At 41.6% G+C, this 22,604-nt stretch overlaps 1 protein-coding gene across 1 annotated transcript in view; it reads left to right on the forward strand.

Moving 5' to 3' along the window:
* The window catches only part of USH2A (usherin), a 377,385-nt gene that overhangs the window by 345,818 nt on the left and 8,963 nt on the right, over positions 1 to 22,604 (forward strand). The window contains exons 61-66 of the mRNA XM_085219239.1: positions 3,431 to 3,658; positions 4,483 to 5,999; positions 7,146 to 7,467; positions 18,596 to 18,805; positions 20,995 to 21,233; positions 21,822 to 22,039. Coding sequence (XP_085075365.1) covers positions 3,431 to 3,658; positions 4,483 to 5,999; positions 7,146 to 7,467; positions 18,596 to 18,805; positions 20,995 to 21,233; positions 21,822 to 22,039 — 2,734 coding nt within the window. The remainder of the gene's footprint in view (positions 1 to 3,430; positions 3,659 to 4,482; positions 6,000 to 7,145; positions 7,468 to 18,595; positions 18,806 to 20,994; positions 21,234 to 21,821; positions 22,040 to 22,604) is intronic.

Here is a 22,604-nt window from a genome sequence, read left to right on the forward strand (position 1 = left end):
GAGAGGCATGAAAGTGTGTGCCCATTTGTTTCCAGACTTTAACTGACTTCTGTGCTCATGAATTAAAAAATAAACAAACAAAAAAGGCAATCTGAAGCAAATCTCGATGGATACATTATTCATGATTTGTGCTCTCTTGTTTTATGCTTTGAAAATGTGTTAAAACAAGGTTTTGCTTTAAATAACTTTTATCCTAATTTACAGTTGGAGCTGTGGAATTAGCCGAGCAGGGTGCGTTTGTTGCTGCTAACAGCTTACGCTTCTATTGGCAGCGTGTAAAGCGTTTTGCACAACAAAAGCAGAGGTGCCACCCTGCATCTCACAGTGGCGATGCTACCAGTGCTGTCAGAGGGAAGGGACAGGGCTACCCGAAGCAATGGGTGGTTGGCAGATAGCTCTGGGCTGCAGTATGGGGATGCTGACACAGCTACCTCCAGTCTGGGTCTGCAGCATTTACCTTAAAAGGATAGACCTTACAGGAGGAGCGTGAGAGTGAACACGCATTGTTTGCTAGGTTATTCTTAATTTAATGACTGAATGAGTGAGTCTGCTTTGCAATAGGAGACATAGAAAGGAGGGCATGGGGCTGCAATCCATCAGCTTTCATGGTCAGTCAGTCTTGAGCTACGAATATCTTAATGTTTGCATTAAAATTTTATTTTGTTGGCTTGCTTTTAATGGTAAATGAAATCTGGCCCGTTAGCGGTGTGTAAACACGGGATATATGAGTTCATGGCTTTGCAAACAAAGACTGGGAGAACATTCCATGCATGGATTGTGATCCTGCGCCTGTTTAAGACAGTGCAGTTGTCCACTGAAGCCAAAGGTTACCGTACTATCCTTTGCAAGCTGTGTGTTTGCCATTTGTAATTAACCATTCCAGCAGGGCAGTATTTCTAGGCTAGGATATTAAATAATTCTTAAAATAAATCACTGAGACTGCCATCCATCCCCGTTTTTAGGATCAACCTCTGAGCTGAGTAAATTCACAGATGGCAATGGCAGCAGTGCAGGGAGAGAAAGTGTGGCTTCATTTTCTAGGAGGACATCCCCTGAGCTTACTTCAAAACCAAACAAAACAAAAATACATGTAAACCATTTGCTCTTCAAGAAGTATCTGTTGGAGCCAGGGATAAAAGTCATCCCTGGAAGGAATGGTTTAGCAGTCTCCAGAGAACACAGCGAACTGCAGGCAAGGAAATCCCTCCAGCCTTATTTCATTTCAAAGGGTGGTGAGGATTGTAAATAATTAAATCTTGGGGTTTAGTGGAAAAACTGTCAAAGGTGATGAAAAATATGCTATTTTTCTGTTTAAAAAAAAAAATAAAGTGTTTTGTAGTACTGTTGTCACAAAAGCCCACCCTGATCACACCGGTGATAAGAAAGCAGAACCATTACTTTTTGTACAGTGTTTGTAATGATGTGTTTGTACCTTCTGAGAGCCCCTGTGTAATGGTTCAGGGGCAGTAATTTAATGCGTTGTGTTCCCTTCCTTCCTCCTCCACCCCTAAACCATGGAATGTAAATTTTAGGCTTTTAAAAGTTCTGTTTTGAAAACCTAATAGATAACTGTCCTCATAAAAACTATTAATATAGACCACATCCAATTGTAAAGCTAATTTTAATCATGTTTTGTGCCAACATAATTTCTGATGCCAGATTCTTATGCTAAGCATGAACTTCAATTTGAGCTCTGTTCTTTAACCTGCAGTTCATAATTCTGCGTTCAGCCGTATAGGTTTTTGGCTATGGCAGTTTGAACGCTTCCACTTTCAAAGATCTAAGCCATAAATGTTTATTAAAAGAATCTATAATGAAATCAGTTTTGTTATTTTTTTAATGGCTGCCTTGAGTATGTTGGATGACTGAACGCGCGTTGTTAATCATTAAGCTCTCGTGTTACAAAAAGCGTTTGATAGTATTGCCATCTAGGGGCCGAACAAAATTCTCCGTACTGAAATAAACTGTAATTGAACAGGTGCTGCTATTGACAATATACATATGTTTTTGCTTTATAGCCCACATGCTTTCCATATTTCTTATGACAAAAGATATCTCTAAATGTCCCGCAGCAGCCAGAGCTTTTTTATATATAATCTGTTCGAGGTGATTGTTATTTGCATTTGAGCTTATGCTTTTTTGGCAACGATGCCTGGGAATTCCTAACAAAGAATTATACTTTTTTGCATTATTAATCTTGCTAGTGTTTGCCCTGTTTAACAGAAAAAGGAATCATTTATCTGAAAAGTATGTTTATAATCTGTACTTGTGGCATCTTCAGATTTAATATTCATAATGGTCAACTCAAACGCTGCGCTATATTTATCTAAAAGACTAACTCATTGTTGTGAGGAAATAACTACTGAAATATTGATGATCCAACTTTTAATATTTAAAAAAAGAAATTAATATTTCTTTAAAATTTGTTTCTGATTCTGTTCTCCTAACAAATGTTTAAATATTAAACAATTGAAAGTGTTAGCATTTAACAACTTAATACAACTTACGGAAGGAGAGAAATTGGCTGCAGCTTACTGCCACGCAAAGGAAGCTGCATTGTTGCGCTCAAGTTCTTTGTATTGGAGAAACTAATGCAAAAGCACAGCTAAGAATGGAATTTAATACATTGGTGATCAGTAGATCCCCTTTCCTCCCCTTATGAGACGCGTCTGAAGAGTCTCTTAGTGAAACATGCTGCTCTCCTTCTTTGTTAGGCACCTTGCCTTCCATTGTTGCTAGAAGCAGTGCTGTGCTGTGCTTCATTCCTGCAGGGTTGGGTCTCTATCAGCTGCTGTTTGGGGCAAGCTGCAGTGCCAGTGCGGTGGTCCATCCTGTCCACTGTAACCTGCCTGCCTGCATCCACCTGCATGGCTCTTCTGCTTGGTGGGCCCCTCGCATGGCAGTGGGTGAGCCCCAGCCATTCCAGAAAGGCTCATCTCTGTACCCTGCACAGCCACATACCTTCTAGCCAGCCTTGGCCTCTGCTTGGCCTCAACGGACACCCTGATAGAGCAGGAATACCAAAACTGGTTTATTCTTTCCACCTCTCCCTCCATTTTTCTCATCCCACTTTTAAGCATTTTGTTTTCAGTAAGGAAATGAAGAAAAAGGAAACCGTACTCTTGGAAACACCATAATCTTTTTACATAAATAGATAGTGATAGGACAAAGGAATAATAGTTTGGACTATGCATACCCAGAAATCAGCTCCAAAGACTCCACCATATTGACTGATATTTTAAAAAAATCCTAACAGTTTCTTTCTGAGATTCAGCCATGGAAATCCACAGAAAAATCCTGGTAACCAGCTGGGGTATTCTGCAAAGCGGTCGGAAGAGACCCAGAGCTGAGACCTCATTTTCCAAGTGACATAAACCACAGATGCTGATTACTTTTTTAACTAACTCAAACATCTGTATTCTTGCTTCAGGGAGGAAAGCATCAAGCTCATTTATTTGGATTGAAACCTTTCACAACATATCATGTCCATGTCGTAGCTGTAAACAACGCCGGACAGGTTTCAAGCCCCTGGACATCTGTGCGCACATTGGAAGCTTCACCCAGTGGCCTGAGCAACTTCACTGTGGAAAAGAAAGAGAACGGCAGGGCTCTGTTGCTGAAATGGTCAGAGCCTTCCGAACCCAATGGCATAATTAAGGTAATCTCTGTGTTCACATTTTGCTTGATCAAAAAAAAAAGAAAAGATAAACGATGCATATCAAATATTTTTTGCTGGAAAAGACTCAATCAAATGCATTATACTTGAAAATAAGACAGAAGTCCTACGTAAGCACAAGGCACTAAGAGCGCACTCATGGCTTGTGCTTATATTCAAATATGAATTAACACTCCTGTGCTAGACCTAACCACACAAGTTCATTTACAGTGAACCAAACCGTTAATTTAATGGACAGAAAGCTATGCATGAAAGCTCATTAAATAACTTTTCCCCCTTACTTTAGATATTGCCAAAATGCATTTCTAGAAACTTTAGGTTTGATAGAATGTTGTTCTGATATTCGTGCCTTCTGTTAATACAGTGGTTTCAACAGATTGTAGATAATTACACAAAAGGAGAGAAGGTGGGAGGGGGAGTTTTTGATTTTTTTTTTTCTTAAATGGTTTTGTTTAGAATTAGTCTGCAAGCAGCTTTGTGCTAATCTATAAGAGGCTTGCTATAAAACTTGATAACAAACAAACATAATGAAAAGTGTCACTAGATGATTTATCGCTACAATCCAAATGAAAAAAAAATCATGAAAATTGGATCAAAATGTTATTTTTGTATCAATAATCTGTTGGTGTGATGATTGTTACTATCAAGGAAGTCAGCTACTGGATAGTTGGTTGATAGTCCTCACTCTGTTGCAAAGATTAAGGCATCTCATCTGTAGCTTGTTTACAAACATTTTAATTTATAGATTTCTGTCCTTTTATCCTGACTTCTTTCCCTTTCAGTCTTTCTTTTTTCTTTTTCCTTAGACCTACAACATTTTCAGTGATGACAACCTGGAATACAGTGGTTTATCTCGCCAGTTCCTCTTTAGACGCCTTGAACCATACACACTCTATACCCTACTACTGGAAGCTTGTAATGCAGCAGGCTGCACTCGTTCTCCACCCCAGCCCATTCGAACAGATGAAGCACCTCCAGTGTCTCAGATGGCACCCATAATCCAGGCAGTGAATGCTACCAACATTGAGCTGAGCTGGTTGGAGCCAATTAATCCAAATGGAAAAATAATTCGCTATGAAGTTATTCACAGATGCACGAAAGAAAATGCTGCAGGGTACAGAGCAACAATGGAAGATGAGAAAATTGTTTTCACAGAATATAACACTGAAAGTAATACATTTGTATACAATGATAAAGGTTTGCAGCCATGGACAAGGTATGAATACAAAATACGCACCTGGAATGCAGCGGGCTACACTGACAGCTCTTGGACAGCAGCCATGACCAGTCAAACTGCCCCAAAAGGTCTTGCTGCCCCTAGGTTATCCTTAGCATCAGTTAACCCTCACAAGGTGCTCATCTCATGGGATGTGCCGGCACAGCCCAATGGTATTCTTCAGTCATACAGGCTGCTAAAAAATGATGTTCTCTATCCTTTCAGCTTCGATGCAGCTACCTTCAATTACACAGATGAGGACTTACTACCCTATTCAATGTACAGTTATGCAATAGTTGCCTGTACAATGGGTGGCTGCTCTACCAGTGAACCAGCTGCAATACGAACATTGGAAGCAGCTCCTGCGTTAGTGGATCCACCATCTCTGCAGGCTGTCAGTTCCACTCAGGTTAATGCATCCTGGGCACCTCCCCAAATACAAAATGGAGATATCACCAAGTACATTTTGAAATTAAACAATGAAGAGTATTATCCTGGCAAAAACTTGCAAATGTTGATTTCTGATCTGCAGCCTTACACACAGTATGATTTTGAATTGGTTGCCTGTACTGCTGGGGGCTGCACATCTAGCACAGTCCAGTCAGTGATGACCATGGAGGCTCCACCATTAAATATGGAAGCTCCCAGACTGCTTGTCATGGGCTCAGAATCAATTGAGATCACATGGAAAAGTCCAGCTAAGCCCAATGGTAAAATCACAAGCTACGAGCTAAGGAGGGATGATGTTCTTGTTTACTCAGGTCAGGAAACTCGCTACCTTGATTTCACCTTAACACCAGGCATGGAGTACAGCTACACTGTCACTGCGAATAACAGTCAAGGGAGCGTGACCAGCCCGTCAGCTCAGATAAAAACCAACCCCTCTGCTCCTTCTGGGATGTTGCCTCCTAGGTTGCAAGCATGGTCCTCAAAGGAGATTTTGGTGGCCTGGGATCCTCCTATCAAAGTAAATGGTGACATTAAAAATTATACAATCTCCATCCACAAGCCTGCTGAAACAGGAAAGAAAACTGTTGACTTTGATGCATCTCATAGTTCCTTTGTGAGACGTTCGTTCATAGTGGCAGGGCTACAACCCTACAATTGGTAAGTCTGGAAAATTATGTTTGTTAAATGAATGCTGCACGTTGAATCAGTAGGCTGGCATTAACTTTCTGTTTTAAACAGCTGGTCAGACCCATGGGCTTTAGTTCCTAAAAAGCACATGACAAAGCCAAGATATTTTAATTTATAGTAACACCAGCTATGTATCATCTAGATGAAGTGCATAGAGTTGACCTGGGTTATAATTGATACACAGAGTGGTTCAGAACTCTGCTACAGACTCCGGAATCTGCACTCTTGTATACCTTCTGGAATATGTCTACATTCAAGCATAAAGAGGGCTTTAGCTGACAAAGTTAAGATGAGGAAGCAGAAAACTTGTTACCTAGCCCATTTGCAGCACAGCTGAGCATCTGCAAAGTCACACCAGGAGTGTGCTTGTACCTTTGAACTGAAAAAGAGCTACCTGTGTTTATATAGGAGTCAGCTGCAAAAAAAAGCAACAGACTTGATACTGAAGTAATGTCTTCCCTGCTAATTCTTGATTATTTACGTGACCTTTCCGTATATATTTGTGTAGGCATAATTTGTGTGTGTTACATGGTTGATAAGTCTGCCTACTATTTACATATAACTAATCTAAATCCAAAGAGAGAAGAGTAATAGAGTGAAGTTAGTGATGATTCAGCTCTCAAATGATATCCACATCATCTCTTACAATAGATCATCATTTTGATTCATGTCATCAAAATAATTTTGATTACTTGACTCATGAAGATATGAATCCTGCTTTGAAAACAAAAATCACAGAATCATAGAATCATCTAGGTTGGAAAAGACCTCAAAGATCATCGAGTCCAACCACGACCCAGCCACACTATCCAAAATCTAACAACCCTCCACTAAATCATGTCCCTGAGCACCACATCCAAATGGTCCTTAAAGTCACTCACGGATGGCGACTCAACTACCTTAGTGTAAAACCTAGATGAAAACTTTCTTTTGTCATCTGCTTTATGAATTCCCACATTAGTATCAACATATAGTAGTCTATATGTTGATATGAATTGTTTACATTTTCAAAAATGCCAAAGACCAAAAAAAATTAAGAACCCCTCCCTCCCCCCCCTCCAATGCATGTTTGATTCAGATGTTTTAACCACTTTGTTCCTACTTATGTTTTCCAAGGTACGAGGTACAGCTCCAAGCTTGCACAGAGCTGGGCTGTGCCTCCAGTGAGTGGGCATCTGTCCAGACACTGGAGGCACCACCAGCAGCACAGCCTGCCCCTCTCACAGAGATACAGACCACAGCCAGGGGCTTCCAGACAGTGTCTTCTGTCCTATGGACTGGCCCACAGCAGCCAAATGGGAAGATTTTATACTATGAACTTTACAGAAGACGGACAACACAAGCCCTCATAAATTTAGATCTCGTACTTGTTTACAATGGCTCTTCAACGTTCTTCAGAGATGACCAGTTGTTGCCTTACACAGAATACGAATATCAGGTGGGTTCTAATGTTATCTAAGTAGTGTGGTATTTTAGTGCTGAAAAGGCATTTCATTAGTTTTTTCTTTCTTTTTCCCTCCTCCCCTAGTCTTCTTGGAATTATTATTTACTTTGAGATCATGAAGTAGCTTATGTAAAGAGGAACTGGGGGTGTTTTCTCAACAAATTAAATGGTAGAATGGTGGGATCACAAGCAGATTTAGTGCAGTTATTGTTGATGGCTGCTACTTCTCATGCATGTAGGCCTTTTACTGTTGTTTTTCTTATGAGTTTATTATTGTAATTAAACTGTGGAGTAGGTATTGTCATCACTGACTATCAGCAATGCCCTGGAAACTAAGCTCAAGTTTTGTACACATATCTTGACTTTACCCCATTGAACCGAGATATTTGCTATTTCTAAGCACCTGACATTCCTTCCAACTGTTTAGATGAGTTAGTGGAGTTTAGAACCTCACCAAAAACAGCCTTTAATCTGTTGTCTCTCAAGCCATAGTTTTGTAGCAGGTTAAGGCTAGTTTTTGCTTATAAAGATGCCTTTCAACGAGCACTCTTATTATTCTGCCATCAGGATAGCAGTAAGCCTCACTCCTGAATCTATACAATAAATAAACAATAATTCTACATATGGAGTGTCTTGAAGATGAGTTTGGCAATTCTCAGATGTATTTACAACTTTTTTCCTAAAATAAAATAAAATAAAATTTGCTCAAATGTGGATTTGTTTCAGTAAGTATGAAACACAGTGCATTCCACCTCTTGAGCTCCCACAAGATAGTGGCAATCTTTCTTTAAAATGTTCATTTGCTTTATAGAATGACAAAGTAATTCAGTTGGAACGGCCCTCATCCAGTCCAGCTTCCCACTCAAAGCATTGTCAGTTGAGAGGTAGATGAGGTTATTTAGGGCTTTATTCTTTTGTACCTTGGAAATCTTAAGGGAAAGTGAGCAACATCTCAGGGCAGTCTGCACCACTGCTTTACTGTCCCCATGGTGAGAAAAGTGTCCTCACACGCCAAGTTCTCCAACCCTCTGATTACCTTGGTGGCCCTCTGCTGAACTCACTCCAATTCATCAATCTTTCTTGGGGCCAAAACAGGACAAACGCTAAGTGAAGGCATGTAATCACTTCCTTTAATTGTCTGGCTATGGTCCTGTTAAATAGCTCAAGATGCGGTTGCCTATGTTTGCTGCCAGGGTACATTGCTGGCTCATGTTTGACTTCCTACCTACTAAGATCCCCCCAGGTTCTTTCCAGCTGAGTTGTTCCATAGCTGGTCAGTCTCTACCCTGTAATGCTGCAAGAGTTTATCACTACCAAAGGTGCAAGACTTCACATAATGTCCTTGATGAAACTACCTGATGAGCTTCTCTGGGATCTTCTGACTGCCCTTGATCATATTGACTTGTTCTCTCCACTTTGGTGTCAGCCTGATGGAGGTTTGACGACAGTGCTCTTCACAGATCAGGTTTTTTGGTTTCAGTTCTTCACTTCTACTGTTGCATTCTTTTTGGTAGCCAGAAGCCATGCAGAATTAAATCTAAAATGTTTCTTCTATCACATTAGCAGTAGAAGCTATTGAGCTGATACATATACATGTCAAAGACTCACAAAGTCACGTAGCATGGAAGGGACATCCAGAGGTCATCTAGTCTAACTTCCTGTTTGAAGCAGATCTATTCCGAGCAGGCTGCTCAGGACTGTGTCCAATTGCATTCCGGACCAAGATCTCCATCCCTGATTCTCCAAGGATGGAGACTGTACAACCTGTCTGTTCCAATGACTGCTTACATATCTCTTATTTCCCTTTGTGCCTAACTCTGTTGTTTCAGCCTGTGTCCATTGCCTCTTGTATGTTAGAGTCCCAGGGCCTAGAGGGAAGAATTCTGTGGCTTTCTTCATAAATCACTTCTAGCAGCTCTAACTTGGATAAGAAAAGGATTCTGAATGGACAATTATTAAATTATTGAAAAGAGAACCTGGGATGCTACTAGAAAAATGTACTTAATGCAGTATTCACAAAACCTATCTTCGCTACTTGACAGTCACAAACCTTTTTACTTTTGATGTTTCTGTTTTGGTAGCATGTCTGTAAGGTGGTAGCCAGCATGAACAGTCTGTCTATTAGCTTTGAGCCTGAGGACATTTTGAGTATCTATGAGTTCAGAGAACTTTGGAATTTAGTAGTACAAGAGATGCTATAACATTTTCTAAAACAAAAAGTATGTTTATTTCAAGCCTGAAAACTTACTACTCTTTAGATGTGCGAAGGTATGTTTTCCAGTTGTCATTTACTTGTGACCAAAGTTATTAAATTTTTTCAAGAAACAGCACAGGTTAGAGTGAAATGTTGTTGTAGTAAGTCCCCCTGTTTATAAATATTAAGGTTCTAATTTCTTTCTCACTGTCTAGGGCTCTTCTGTAGGTCCACGATACTGTGAATTCTCCATTTGCTGTAGTTTCTTTAAAATGGAACTATTGCTGGACCAGATCTCCTTACTGTTTTGGTCAAGATCTGTGAAGAATGCAAATGCAAGTGCAAATGGAGATTGGCAGATAGAAAAGAGTGGTAGCAGATCCATGCTCTGACTACTACTTAGGAATCTTTCTTAGCTAAAGCAAAACATCTCACTTTTTTTGTCTGGGCTGGAAGCTGTGTGATACTTCCAGTTGCACTGATTTAGAATTACCTAATTCAAAAGCTGTTTTTCGGGGGGGAGAAGTTGATAGCACAGCACAGAGATTTGCTTGAGCTAACGAATTTAATGATCAGTTGATGACAATTAGCAAAGCAGATTTCTTTGGTTTACCATGCCATACTCAAGACTTGGCTTTTTATCTTGGTTCTGCTCCATAACTGGGCTGAGCTGTTGACTGGATCTCTAAATCATTTTAGTTCTTTTTTTTTTTTTTTTTTTTTTTTTTATCTCTCCACCGATGGCCATTTATTTCACTATGAGAGGTTTTTGCATGCACGTGTTTGTTTTCTCCTCGTGTCACTTGCAGCAGTCCTCTGGGATCTATTCTAAGCTTCTCCATTGTTGACAATTTATATCTTGTCTGTGAGACAAGTTATTCATAAGTATAGGGCTTGACTTTTGCTATTATGCTGATGAAACCCAGATTTATATTTCACTTAAACTGAATATTGATTCTGCTGTCTCTGCGTTTGAGGCTTGTTTGCTGGACATAAAACTTTAAATGCAACTGAATTTCCTCCAGCAGAATGCAGATAAAATCAAAGTCCAATGATGGGATGGGACCCTCTCCAGCATTTTTGGAGATATTGAGGTTTAGTTCAATGAACCTGGTAGCTTCTTCGGATCTGAGGTGAGGGTTTTGGAAGTTTTTTTTTTTTCTTTTGCTGGAAACTTCAGCTGAATATTTAAAGCTTGCTTAAAACTAGTCTAGATGCAAAAGTTGCACTTCCAAAAATGAAGACGTGATTTTGAAGCTCATGCTGGTCAAAAGGACTGTGCCCCGTAAATGCTAAGGTCACAATTGTTCAAGGAACTTGAGCATTTTTATTCTTCGTGGGCCAGATCTATGTGAGCGTATTAATGTCTACTAGATTTCAGTGCACTTTAAGAAGCATTAAGATGCCTACTGTCCTGTACTCGGAAATAATTACTGAGATCTTTGAAATTTTATCTGTAGGTCTAATCAATAGATACTTGCATTCTTTGTAGCATTTGGCCTCTTAGGCATTTCTTGAAATACTGCCTAATTCCTCAGCTGTGTTGCATGATTCCCTCAAAAAGTCCTTATTTAAACAAACTTCATGAGACCTAATGAGTTTCTTCATCTCTATAGAATTTCTGAAACAAAATATTTCAGCTTTTCTCAAGAGCTGCTGAGAATGGTGTACAGTACCCATTTTTCTTAGCTACTGGTAGGCCCTTTTGACACACAGTACTGATCTGCAAAAAGGTGGTGCTGGGGTTTGGTGCAATTTCCATGCAAGTGCAATGTCACTCTTCCACAATTGCACTTAATTGTGTACTTGGAGTGCTTCTTTAAATTAATGGCTTAATGTCTTCCTGGTGTGTATAACATGTCCTTATTTCCTCTCTGAAACTGCTGAGCAAGCAAAAGGTTGGAGTAGAACTTTTCAGAAGGTTTTATTATTGCCTTTTTATTCTTTGGTAGGACTGTCTGGTGCACTGCAGCAGGTGTCTTGCCTCTCACAGCGTCCTTCCTTAAGTAGTGTGCTTCTCACAGTCCAAATACTTCTGCCAAGTGATGAAAGACCAAGGGAAGATTCCAAGATATGCCAGGGGAAATACATTTTGGGCACTCTATCTTGGACTCTCAGAACTATCAAAGGGGAAACAAATCGTATTTCTGACTTTGGAGATTTACAGAAAGAAAAATGAGTGAAAAGTCATGGAGATTATGGCAGGACCAACTGCGTGGAGCACAGAAAATGTCAGTTGTCTAGGTCACTTTCAGAGATGACAAGAATGGCACTCGGTTACCAGCCTGTCCATCAAACTGGTGGCTGAGGTCCAGTTTGTGCTGCTTAGTTACTGACTAACAACTGAGTGACTTTTACAGCTTAAAATGGGGTGAAGCAGGTTCATTACTAACCAGTAATGGGTAGTCACCCATTTGTAATATCCCTGAGCTTTTGCCTTCTTTTCTTCATTTTAATTCAATATTTCTGCTTGTCACACTGAGAGAAAGATACACCACAAAACAGTGACAAAATCAAAGACGTTTCCTTCTTGGACTCTCTGCTTGCTATCCCCTTTGTTTGAAAGAGGGGGTTTTCTTGCAAGAGAAAATCTTCTGAAAAGTAAAGCAAGCACAGCTATATTCTTTCAATGCTTTAAAGGTGATATGTACTCTAAATACTCTTTTGCTGAACTAGATGCTTCCTTTGCCCTCGTACAGTAGGGCACACAATAGAAGTTCTACTTGAAACCATGCAATTTCTTTTAAAAAGCCCCTCTTCTGGCACCATGTTTCTGTTGCCAACAGTATCCTAAATTTAAGTGTGAAACAATGTACTGATGAAGCAAACGTTATTTTTGTTCATTAAACAAAATGTTTTTGGCTTCCAGATTTACTGGTGAGACAGTTACGACACCACACTTGTGGGACTTTTCCCAGTACGTTGCTATTCTGATCTATTCAAAACCATGGCAAGCTATCCTTTAAAAAGACATTAGTGTGAGTATCGCAGGAAAATATATTCCAGGGCAGTAGATGACTTGATATGATTTCCTTGATTGTATCTTTTTATTTATGAGGCATAATTTATGACTGCTGAAAAGCAAACTAAAATGAGTGATGACTAACTACAGCCAAAGTAATAAATCAGAAGCGGAGAAAGGAGTGGTGATTTTGATCGAATCTATTGAATTAGCTGTTGCCCTTAGCTATTACAGGTATTGGAAAGACCTTTTAATATCTGCTTATCTCTCTCATGGGAATGCGGCAACTATCTCATTATATACCCATAGGAAACAAATTATTTAATTTTCTACCTTTTAGAGTTAAACTTGCTTACATCTCTCATTAATTACGGGTGTTATACTATGTTATATGAAATGAGCATCCTTTAGAATATGGTAATGTTATGCAAGTCCCAAACTGTTTGCCTGTAATCTTTGTCTTTCTCTTTCACCTCCTTAGAATGGGTTTAATACTTTTATTAGATATAAAGATTTGAATAGTGAAGATGAATAGCAATGTTAAGAGGTTCAAATTATTGCAATGCTAGAAGCCTGGACCTACAGTCCAGCCCATTATATGTTTATGGCCTCCCTAAGTATGCTGACTGAGTGCTAAATAGGTAAGAGAATAGATTTCAGGATGGGCAATCAGAAAACACTCTTTTGTTTACTACCTCTTTGTATCGCTGAACATGAGTGGATGTGATACCTTTTTTCTATTGCCTTTGCTCTATTCCTACCAGATTGCAACCACTTTCGAAACTTTCTGCTTTGCTCATACCTTCCTGACACTGCAGTGCCCAGAATGAATACATTATTTTAATGTTGGATGCTAGACTTCTGTAGGCAGGGTTTGTGCTTTAAGTTGTGCTGACGTTGCATTAGGAATCCCAAATTACCTAGACTGCACGTCGATCAGGTCTGATGAGAAGAAAGATTTGTGAAGAGTGCTGCAAATGACGGTGGCAGAGAGCATCTCTGGGTTTCTCTAATTTTATTTAACTAGCCAAGATTATAGGTTTCAATTTTCTTGTGGAACGCTGTTCAAGCATAACTAAAATTTGGTGCTGTGTTTCTGAAACTTACTGATATCATATCTTACACATCTCTAAAATATCTTACAATCTTGGAAAAAAGCTACACTGGGAAAACCCTGTGTTTATATAGTCATAGGGCTATAAATGAACAGGTCTTGGTGAAGAAAACAGTCTCAAAGTAGCGCTGTGTGTTTGCTGTGTGTGTTGACCTCCAGGAATCAACTGTAGAAACGGAGGAGTCGTATCAGTTCAGCTCTGCTACTGCTCATCTCTCCTGGCATATGCAGAGTGGTGCTAGTGCTGAATCCTTCTTGGAAGGACCAGCAGTCAGTTGTGTTGTCCTTGAATTCCCCTCGAGCAGACAGCTGAGGTCTTGCCCCTCACAGAAGCACGTTAACTTCAGTGTGGTCTGATGTACAGTGCCTGAAGGGCTTGGTGGGAGCCTGCAGTCACTGCTAGTTAACAGTGAACTTTTGGAGGAGGGCGATTGTCACCTGGTCTCTGTGCAAAGTGGAGGATGCTGGATCTGCCTGTCCTAGGAATTCAGCAGGAGCTCAAGACTTCTGCCTCCAGACAGGCAAACTTCCACCAGACAGCCCACCCTTCTGCCTGTAGCTTCCTTGCTATACTTCAGTAGAGGTGAAGGAGAACGGGTCCTCTCAGAGAGTTTCTTACGCTCACTTTGCAGGAGCGGTGGGAGCTTCCTGGTTGGCCCCTGTGCTTACAGGGGGAATATCTGTCACTGCTGGGACCAGGTGTGAGATGTGAGCGGTGTGAGCTGGCAGGCATTACACATGCCGTCCTCTGCCAGACCTCTGCTCAGTCAGCTTGTGTTTATGCTTGTTTGTGTAATTGGAGTCACGATCAAAAGATCACTTTAATCACTGGGTGAATTTTTGGTAACACAATGCATTTTTTCTGCCTCAATCACAGACTATATTTGTCCTTTGAGGGGGTTACATTTGTGTACTTCATTTTGGTAGCTTCTTCACTGTCCCTTTTCATCACAGAGAAGCTTAGTGCTTGCCTGCTTGCTTGTCTTCTTCTGATGCTTTTCTTCAGCTTTAGTGGTGGTCCAGCTGCTTCCCTCCATTCCCTCCTGTATGAAGTAGATACTTTCACATATGATCTCCATTTGATAAAAGAAAAAAATGACTTTTTCAGTTTACAATACAGCTTGGCCAGGTGAGGACCTCGGGCCTGTGTTGCTCAGAGGTGAAGACGACACCCGCTCAAGGCATCTCTATCTTTGAGCCATTGTAATTTTACTACCCTGTATGGGGAAAGTTGCTATTCAGCTTTACTGAGCTTGAACAAGTGCTCTCAGGCTGTGGCCAATTTCTCAGCACTTTCCTTCCTGTTCTCCTACCTCTTGCCCCTTCTTGCTGGGCCAGTGAGCCTTCAGGTTGTCCTGTGATCATTTTGAGCAATGCCTGAACAACAGTCTCATGCAAGAGCTGAGATCCACGCACGGTCATTGGTGATGATAAGCTTAGTTATCTGTAAGTAGACTTCTCTAGTCCTCTAGATATACAGGCTCCTCTCTGGTTCCACCTCATAATCTAATGTGATCCAGAGGCCAGCAAATTTATAAAGAGTTTAAAAAAATATCTCATGTAGTGTAGCTGATTTTGGAGACCTCTCCTGCTTTTTTTTGAGGGAAAGTAGCCATTAAAAGCCATACATCTTTTGGCAGAGTGCAGAGCCATGCACCATGATGTCATAGTTAATGCTTTTGAAAGCAGTATATTCAGAAGGTCAGGTTATAAGAAGTGTTTGATGCCTTTCTGCTGTTTTGTCATTCAGTACATTCCTGCCTACATGAGATATGTGCTCTGAGGTAGCTTTTAGAATCTTCTGCCATTCTGAACAGCAAATGATGCCTATTAAGCTGTTTACATTTCTATGTGGATGCAATAAATATTTTCTGTGCTGATTATGTCATGCCTTAAAAGGACTCTTTTTGTGTGCCAAAATAAAACTTATTACAAAAGTCTAAAGCATGGAATTTCATCTTAGCCAGGCTTTCAGTTATCCATGCCCTTTTTGCGGTGATTTTCTGAGGAGCCGTGACCAAATCAAACCTCTGATTTTAGCAGGTGCTTCTCATTGCCGCTTCTGTTACCTTGCTGTCTGATTTCTTCATGCACTGAAATGACTGAACATGAACGTTTCCATCTGCAGCCATTTCTGTGCACTTACAACTCTGGATCTCCAAACACAGGCCAGAGTTTACTTGAATGACGATTCTCATAGGGAAAAATTTTTATAGCCATCCATTCTTTTACAGATGATTAAGCAGAAGCAGGAGGAGTCAGGGGAGTCAGGATTATGTCAGTGTAAATCCAGAATTTAGATCCTCTGAAGTCCTGTTGAGCTCTCACAGTGTTTTCCAAAGCCACTGTGAGTTTTGCACAGCTGAAGATATTCTGCTGGAAATATGTCTTGGCACGGCTGAGTCGCTAAGTTTCCCTCACTGGTACTCTGAGACCATGACTGTCAGACAGGCCGAGATGCATCTTGACCTCTTTTTGCAGAGGAATGTGATGCTCAGAGGATGGGCTCAGTGTCCTTCCCTGGAGATGGACCTGGCTAGGAAAGCATGTCTGCTTGCGCTTGCCCTTGCTCTGCCCAGTTGATCTTGGTTTTGTTATGTTTGTACAAAGTGGAACAGCCTTGAAGGGTGCACACTGTGCACAGACAGGGGTGGGTTGTGCGCTTGGGCACTTCCACTCTGGAGGGCAGTGGAACTGATTGCATCCATTGGAGTGTGTGATTGAAATGAAATTACTGCCCTCTGAGAAGAGGTCTTCAGCCACCCAGATGTCACGTGAAAAGAGATCAGCATTCCCTTTTCCCTTGTCCTGAGATGGTGTCATCAGAAATAAGGCTTGTTTTCTGAAAGACATGGCTTAGGTACCTATGATATGGGAAGGATGGAAGAAGATGCCTCCCACCAGCTCTCAGTGAGCTATGCTGCATCCCTTTCTTCTCCAAACTTCCTAAGGGGTCCCATTTCGAGGCCTGGTTGCTGTGCTATGCAGGCAGCCTCTCTCCGTAGTTCATGGCCATCAGTTATAGTGTGGAAGCTGGTCCTGCAGCTCAGGCCCAACACTGCCACATTCTATGCTCATTAAGACTGCAGCCTGGTGTGCAGCCGGAGCTTTAGAACTAAGGTCAGTGCTGAGTCGAGGCAAGTGGCACACTCAGAGCTGCTTTTTCCATATGTGGCTTTTTCTCTCCACAAAGAAATATGCTCCTTGAAATGAGCTACTGTGGGCAAATCTTTGTAGCAGCAGGGACTTAACTCAGATAGAGGGTTTGACCTACTGCAGTAAAGTGAACAGAGTTTGACTTACGAAAAGTTCACAACAGAGATACATTACCAATTTCACTGAAAATGAAAGTATTCTGGCAGAGCTTTTTATTGCAGGGTGTCATCTGCACTTATATAGTGTTTCACTGGATGATATTATATGTTACTGAAGGAATGAGGCAGTAACTTCAGTTTTGTAGTTGGCAGAACCATAGTCTTCAAAGCCTCTGAGGTAGTTTTTGGCCCTTTTCCTTTCCCGGGCCCCTTGTGAAGTGTTCTGTGGTCTTGGAACTTAATATTGCCAGCTGGAAAGATGCCAGGGTCAATCTTGAAGAACTCTAATTTCTAAACCTCTTATTTTTTTAAGGCTCAGTCCCACCAGCCACTTCCCCAGGACTTCTTCCTGAAGTAGATCACATAAGAACGTGTTTTACTGTTGTTAGAATTGCTCGGCGTGAAAGCTTACTAAGGAATACTTCTACTAAAAATCGCTCAGACAGTCCTCTTGTATTGCCATTTAGATCTATCATTCTGATTGATCACTGTGGGGTTGGCTAATATTGAGCCTAATTTAACCCTACACACTCACGCATCCATCTATTCTGTCTATTGTACCTGACATTCTACAAATTACTTACTCATGCAAATGACGACCTAAGGCAACCTTTTATGATATTCGTGTTTAATTATACAAATGGTTTTTGATAAATAAGATTATACATCCTTCCATATGTTTATTCACTCCTTGATGAAAGCAAAATTTAATTTTCATGCAGATTTGTTGAAGACTGTGTTTAATAAGTGCTGAGTTTTATGTAGTCTGCAGATCACTCTGGTTTTGGGAAGCTGACAAAACCAGTAGGTGTAGTTCACAGAGACATGTGGCTTTTAATCAGGCCTTGTTCAAGCTGCTAAATTTTGAAATCTTGGAATTGAAACAATTGCCTTTGTGCTCAGGCAGTAAAGTGAATGTCGTTGTGGAAGTAACTGAGAGATGCTTATTTAACCGTAATTTTCAGTGGGCTTTGTTTATATTATGGGTTACTGAAAACATTGCCAAATGATTGCTACAGAAATATTTTTAAGAGAGAGATGTCCCTGTAAAAATGTCAACTTTTAAGAGTAACTAGAATTTGTCTTGTGCAATTCAGTCAAGGTGAACATAATTAGATGTCAGACAGTGGCAGGCTGAACTCACTGGGGCTGCTTGCACACGTGAAGGAATTGAGAGGAAAGGAGACAAATGGCAGGACTGGATGTCAGTATTTTTGTTCACATTTGTTTGAAAATGTTATCAGCGTTGATCCTCTTTGCATGGCACAACAAAGACAGCGCTGGGAATTTAGGTAAGTAGGAGCTACGTGAATACACACTTCCTGAGACAAGAAATCTACTTTTCAGCGTAATTTTTTTTCTGTTAGGAAGTCATTGGATCAGTACAGGTACTGGGCTGCAGACAAGGGACATTTTGCACAGGGGCTGTCATACTGTGTCTTTCTTAGCAGAATTAAAGCTGCAGTAGCATCCTAGAGAGCTGTGGAGTTTTTGTGAGCTTGAGTCCTTCATTGATAGTCTGTTTCTGTATGCCGAAGGTGTGGTCAGTGAACTCGGCGGGCCGGACACCGAGCGGCTGGACACGCTGCCGGACAGGCCCTGCTCCTCCCGAGGGCCTGGCAGCTCCCCTCTTCCACACGGTGGCATCTACAGTGGCCATAGTGAACATCAACCCTCCTCTTAAGCCGAACGGGGTGGTCAGTATCTACAGGCTGTTTTCTAATGATACTCGAGGGACTGAGGTGGTGGTAAGTATTGTCAAAATCGTTTGTATACTTCCATTTTAACTTGCGTTTTTTTAGCATTAGCAGTTTTGTTCTTAGTAACTGTCTGCTGGTTGCAAATTCTTCCTCTCCTGCTCTCCCTTTGTTGCCTGCTCTGCAATGCTCTCTTCTGGCCAAAGCGGGTCCTACACTTTCACTCAGCTAAACGTGCTTCTCAAGGAATTATCTTCAGCATTCAAATCTTTCTCACTTGGTAATGTGCTGTGACAATGTGACGAGAATCCACAGCGTTGTTTTGGGGATGGCTTACCATCCAAATGAAATACTTCCAGACAGCTCCTGCCAGTCCAAATGGTGCAGGTGGAAACGGGAGCCAGGAGGAAGTGGTCGTGTGCTTTGGATAGCCTACAGGCTTGAAGTTCCAAAGAAAATGCTCTGAGTTACCCTTAAAATCTATCTTATTGGTAAGAAGTATTGCATGGCAAAGCACTAAAGAATAGTGCAAGTAAAAAGATAATGGTATCTCAGTCTAGATCACCTTAAAAGAAGTTCTTAATGGTGACATCTTCAGTGCAAATCTTAGCTATTTAATCAAATCCCAGTGAACCAATTCTCTAGGCAATACCTCCTTTTGGTGTCTGTGCCATGGAGGGCTCCCAGCCTCAAATGTGGAGTCATTTTCATCTCTAGCTTGGACATTGCTGCATCGTAGAGCCCATAATCCAGACTGTGGAGGATTGCATGTGATCCTCAAATGTTTCCTCAGTTTTGATTGTGTCTGGCTTGTGGATTCCCGTTTTCTAGGGTGGGCACATGGGAAGCAAGAAAGAAAGAGTAGACTTACATATATGTTTATAGTAACAGATTGATACTATTTATTTTGTGTTTGCACAAGAAGGCTCAACAAATGTGAGGAGACTGCACCAACACAGATGATGCTTTTATAGGGTTGACATACAGCTGTGATTTTCCCTTGAGACTGATTCCATTAGGTGTCCAGGCGTGATTGGACACAGTTAAGCTAGGAAACCTGCAGAGTTTCATTAATGTTTTAAAACAGAGATGTGAAGAAAATCAAGAGCTGTGCAAGTTGTCTGGAGCAGTTACCACCAAATCAGTACAAAATATTGGAATAACTTTTGCCCGTAATTATCTCTCTGGTTTTCACAAGAAGGCAAGTACTGACACTTTTTTCTTTGTATGATCTTTCTCAGTTTGGAAATGTTGCAGATACCTTCTCAGGTCATCAAGCCCATCCACAGGTTTAAGCTGCCTACTGGTTGCATATTACGGATTTATTCCTCTATGCATTTATACCTCCCAGTGCAATCGGAGTGTCCATGTCTGATTCAGCTAGCTCATCTCCCTGGTGTCTGTTCCATCTCCATCCCATCACACCTGCCATGCTGCTGTCTCTAGCACTGGCATTAGGCAATACCAAATGCTTTTCTTTTCTTGCTTCACTCATTCCTTCCTATTTTCTTCTGTACTGTGCTGAGTCACATGGTGCTATGTGGAAACAAATCTTGCCCCCTGCTGGTGTAGATTATTTTGGTTTAAAAAGCTGTATCCGTAAATGACTACAACGAAGAGGTGAAGTAGCTGTTCCTCCAAGCAGTTTAGAAATAAGTTTCCTTTGCCAGAACTTTCCCATGCTAGATGTAGAAGAGTTGCCTATCAAGCAGGATTGCATGGCACCATAGCCATTTCAGCGTGGAGCAGCACTCTGTTGGCCCTCTGCTCAGAGTCACATGCCTATCACTCTGCCAAGTGCTGTCTCCTGTATCCAAGCCAAGGAAGCTTTTGAGATACCCATGGGCACTTGCTAATACACTTACCATGCACTCATTTTCCACAGTCATTTATTTTTGTTTCAGTTCCTTTTAGCCCAGTGTTTCTCCTTAAAGGTTTGCAGTTTCTCTATCCCTGAGAATGACATATACAAGTTGATATACAGAGTTTACATCTCAACTCAAGAGGTCTGTAAGGCCACCGATGGCGTGGTCTTTTCCTTTGAACAGTGCCCTTTAACTTTGTAATGGGAGGAAAATAACCGCAGAGGTCCGAGTGCAAAGCAGCTGCATTAATGTCAGACTTGAAGGACGTGCAGAACCTTGTGCCCATAGTCTTTTGGAGTTAATTTATCCTGATAACTCTTATTTAGTACTTGTGGTGCTTGAACGTATGACAAGTTTCCTCTTAATTTTTTGCAGCTGTCAGAAGGGACTGCCACCCAGCAGACAATACATGGGCTAAAACCTTTTACCACGTACTCCATTGGTGTGGAGGCCTGCACCTGTTTCAACTGTTGCAGCAAAGGACCCACGGCCCAAATCACCACGCAGCCAGCTCCCCCCTCTGAGCAGCCACCCCCACAGATCCGTGCCGTGACCTCCAGGAATGCCTCTTTCCAGTGGAGCGCCCCTCAGTCACCCAATGGCATTGTCACCAGGTGGGAGCTGCAACCCAGCCAAATTTCAGCTAGCTAGAGGTGGTGGCAGAGCAACCTTCCTGAATGTAAATTGTAATCATGTGACTGAGAGCTCTAGATGGTTGGAACAGCCACAGTCGTTATTCCTGGTGTTGGTGATGATATCTCATGTGGCCTAAGTAGCATCCAGGAAGCATTTAGGTGAACCGGTTGCTTTTCCCATGAGCAGGACATAGGGATTGATGAAGGTGGAGAGAATGCTGGGAGTGGAGGTCATTGTCTAAAAGCTGTGGTTGCACAGTGAGAGTGGTGAGATCAATTGTCTGCAGGAGGCAGATGTGTCTTGTGGTTAGTAAGGCCGCTAGCCGATGTGCGGAAGTGTTGATGCCTTTTAAGGCACCAGTAGTTTCATTATGAGTGTGACTGACAACCACAGTTTTTCATAGACCACAGCTGGGGCCAAAGTCTCCAGGAGAAAAACTAGCATCACATTCAGTATCCTGTCTGGTAGCCAGACATATAGCGATCAAGATGAAACGGTTGGTTGGTTGTGATGAAATAATTGTGTTATGTTATAAAAGTTAATCTAAATCTTCACTGTCTTCTCAGCTATGAGCTCCATGTGCACGTGGCTTGTCCTCTGAACCTGCAGCCGGCCGTAAAAGCTTGCAGCCCTGGCCCAACTGAGGTGAAGTATACAGGAAATGGACAGAGTGCCAACGTATCGAACCTCGAGCCTTACACAACCTACAACCTGCGAGTTGTGTCTTACAACTCCGTGGGCAGCAGCGCCTCAGAGTGGGTTGGCTTCACTACAGAAAAGGAGCGTGAGTATGAGATCAGAAATTTCTGCTTCTGCTGCATGGGGCAGAGATCTGTTGTTTCTCTTCAAGAATAACCTGTCTTAATTCATGCCACACTTCTGCCAGGTTCATTAAAGTTTTCCACAGGTTTCATCTGAACGTTTGGATCCTCGTGAAGAATTTATCAGTAACCAACCACAGCAAGGCACTACTTTAAATTTGTGTGGTGTTGTATGGGACTTGGTTTGTGGCCTGAACCAATGATTGAGCACCTGGTGAAGGTACACAGCCAGACCTGGGAGCACAGGTGAAGGCAGTTTGCCTGTGTGATTAGAAGGGGTGGAACCAGGTTCTCCCTAAGCCTCATTTAAGTGCTGACTGCCACGAGGGAAGGATCTCTATGTGGAGATTTCTCCTTCTGGAGTATTTTATCTCCCCCCCCAAAAAATGAAACAAAAAGTTAAAACTAAAATCAGCTACAAAATGAGGGAGTATGACGCTAGGCAGCAGTTCTTGCCATGGTGTGATGGGGCCAGGGGGCTCACAGCAGCCTTGCGATGGGTAAGCAAATCTTTCTTTCTTTGACTGG

The sequence above is a fragment of the Meleagris gallopavo genome, chromosome 2 (assembly GCF_905368555.1).
Source record: "Meleagris gallopavo chromosome 2, MGAL_WU_HG_1.1, whole genome shotgun sequence".
Classification (NCBI taxonomy): Eukaryota; Metazoa; Chordata; class Aves; order Galliformes; family Phasianidae; genus Meleagris; species Meleagris gallopavo.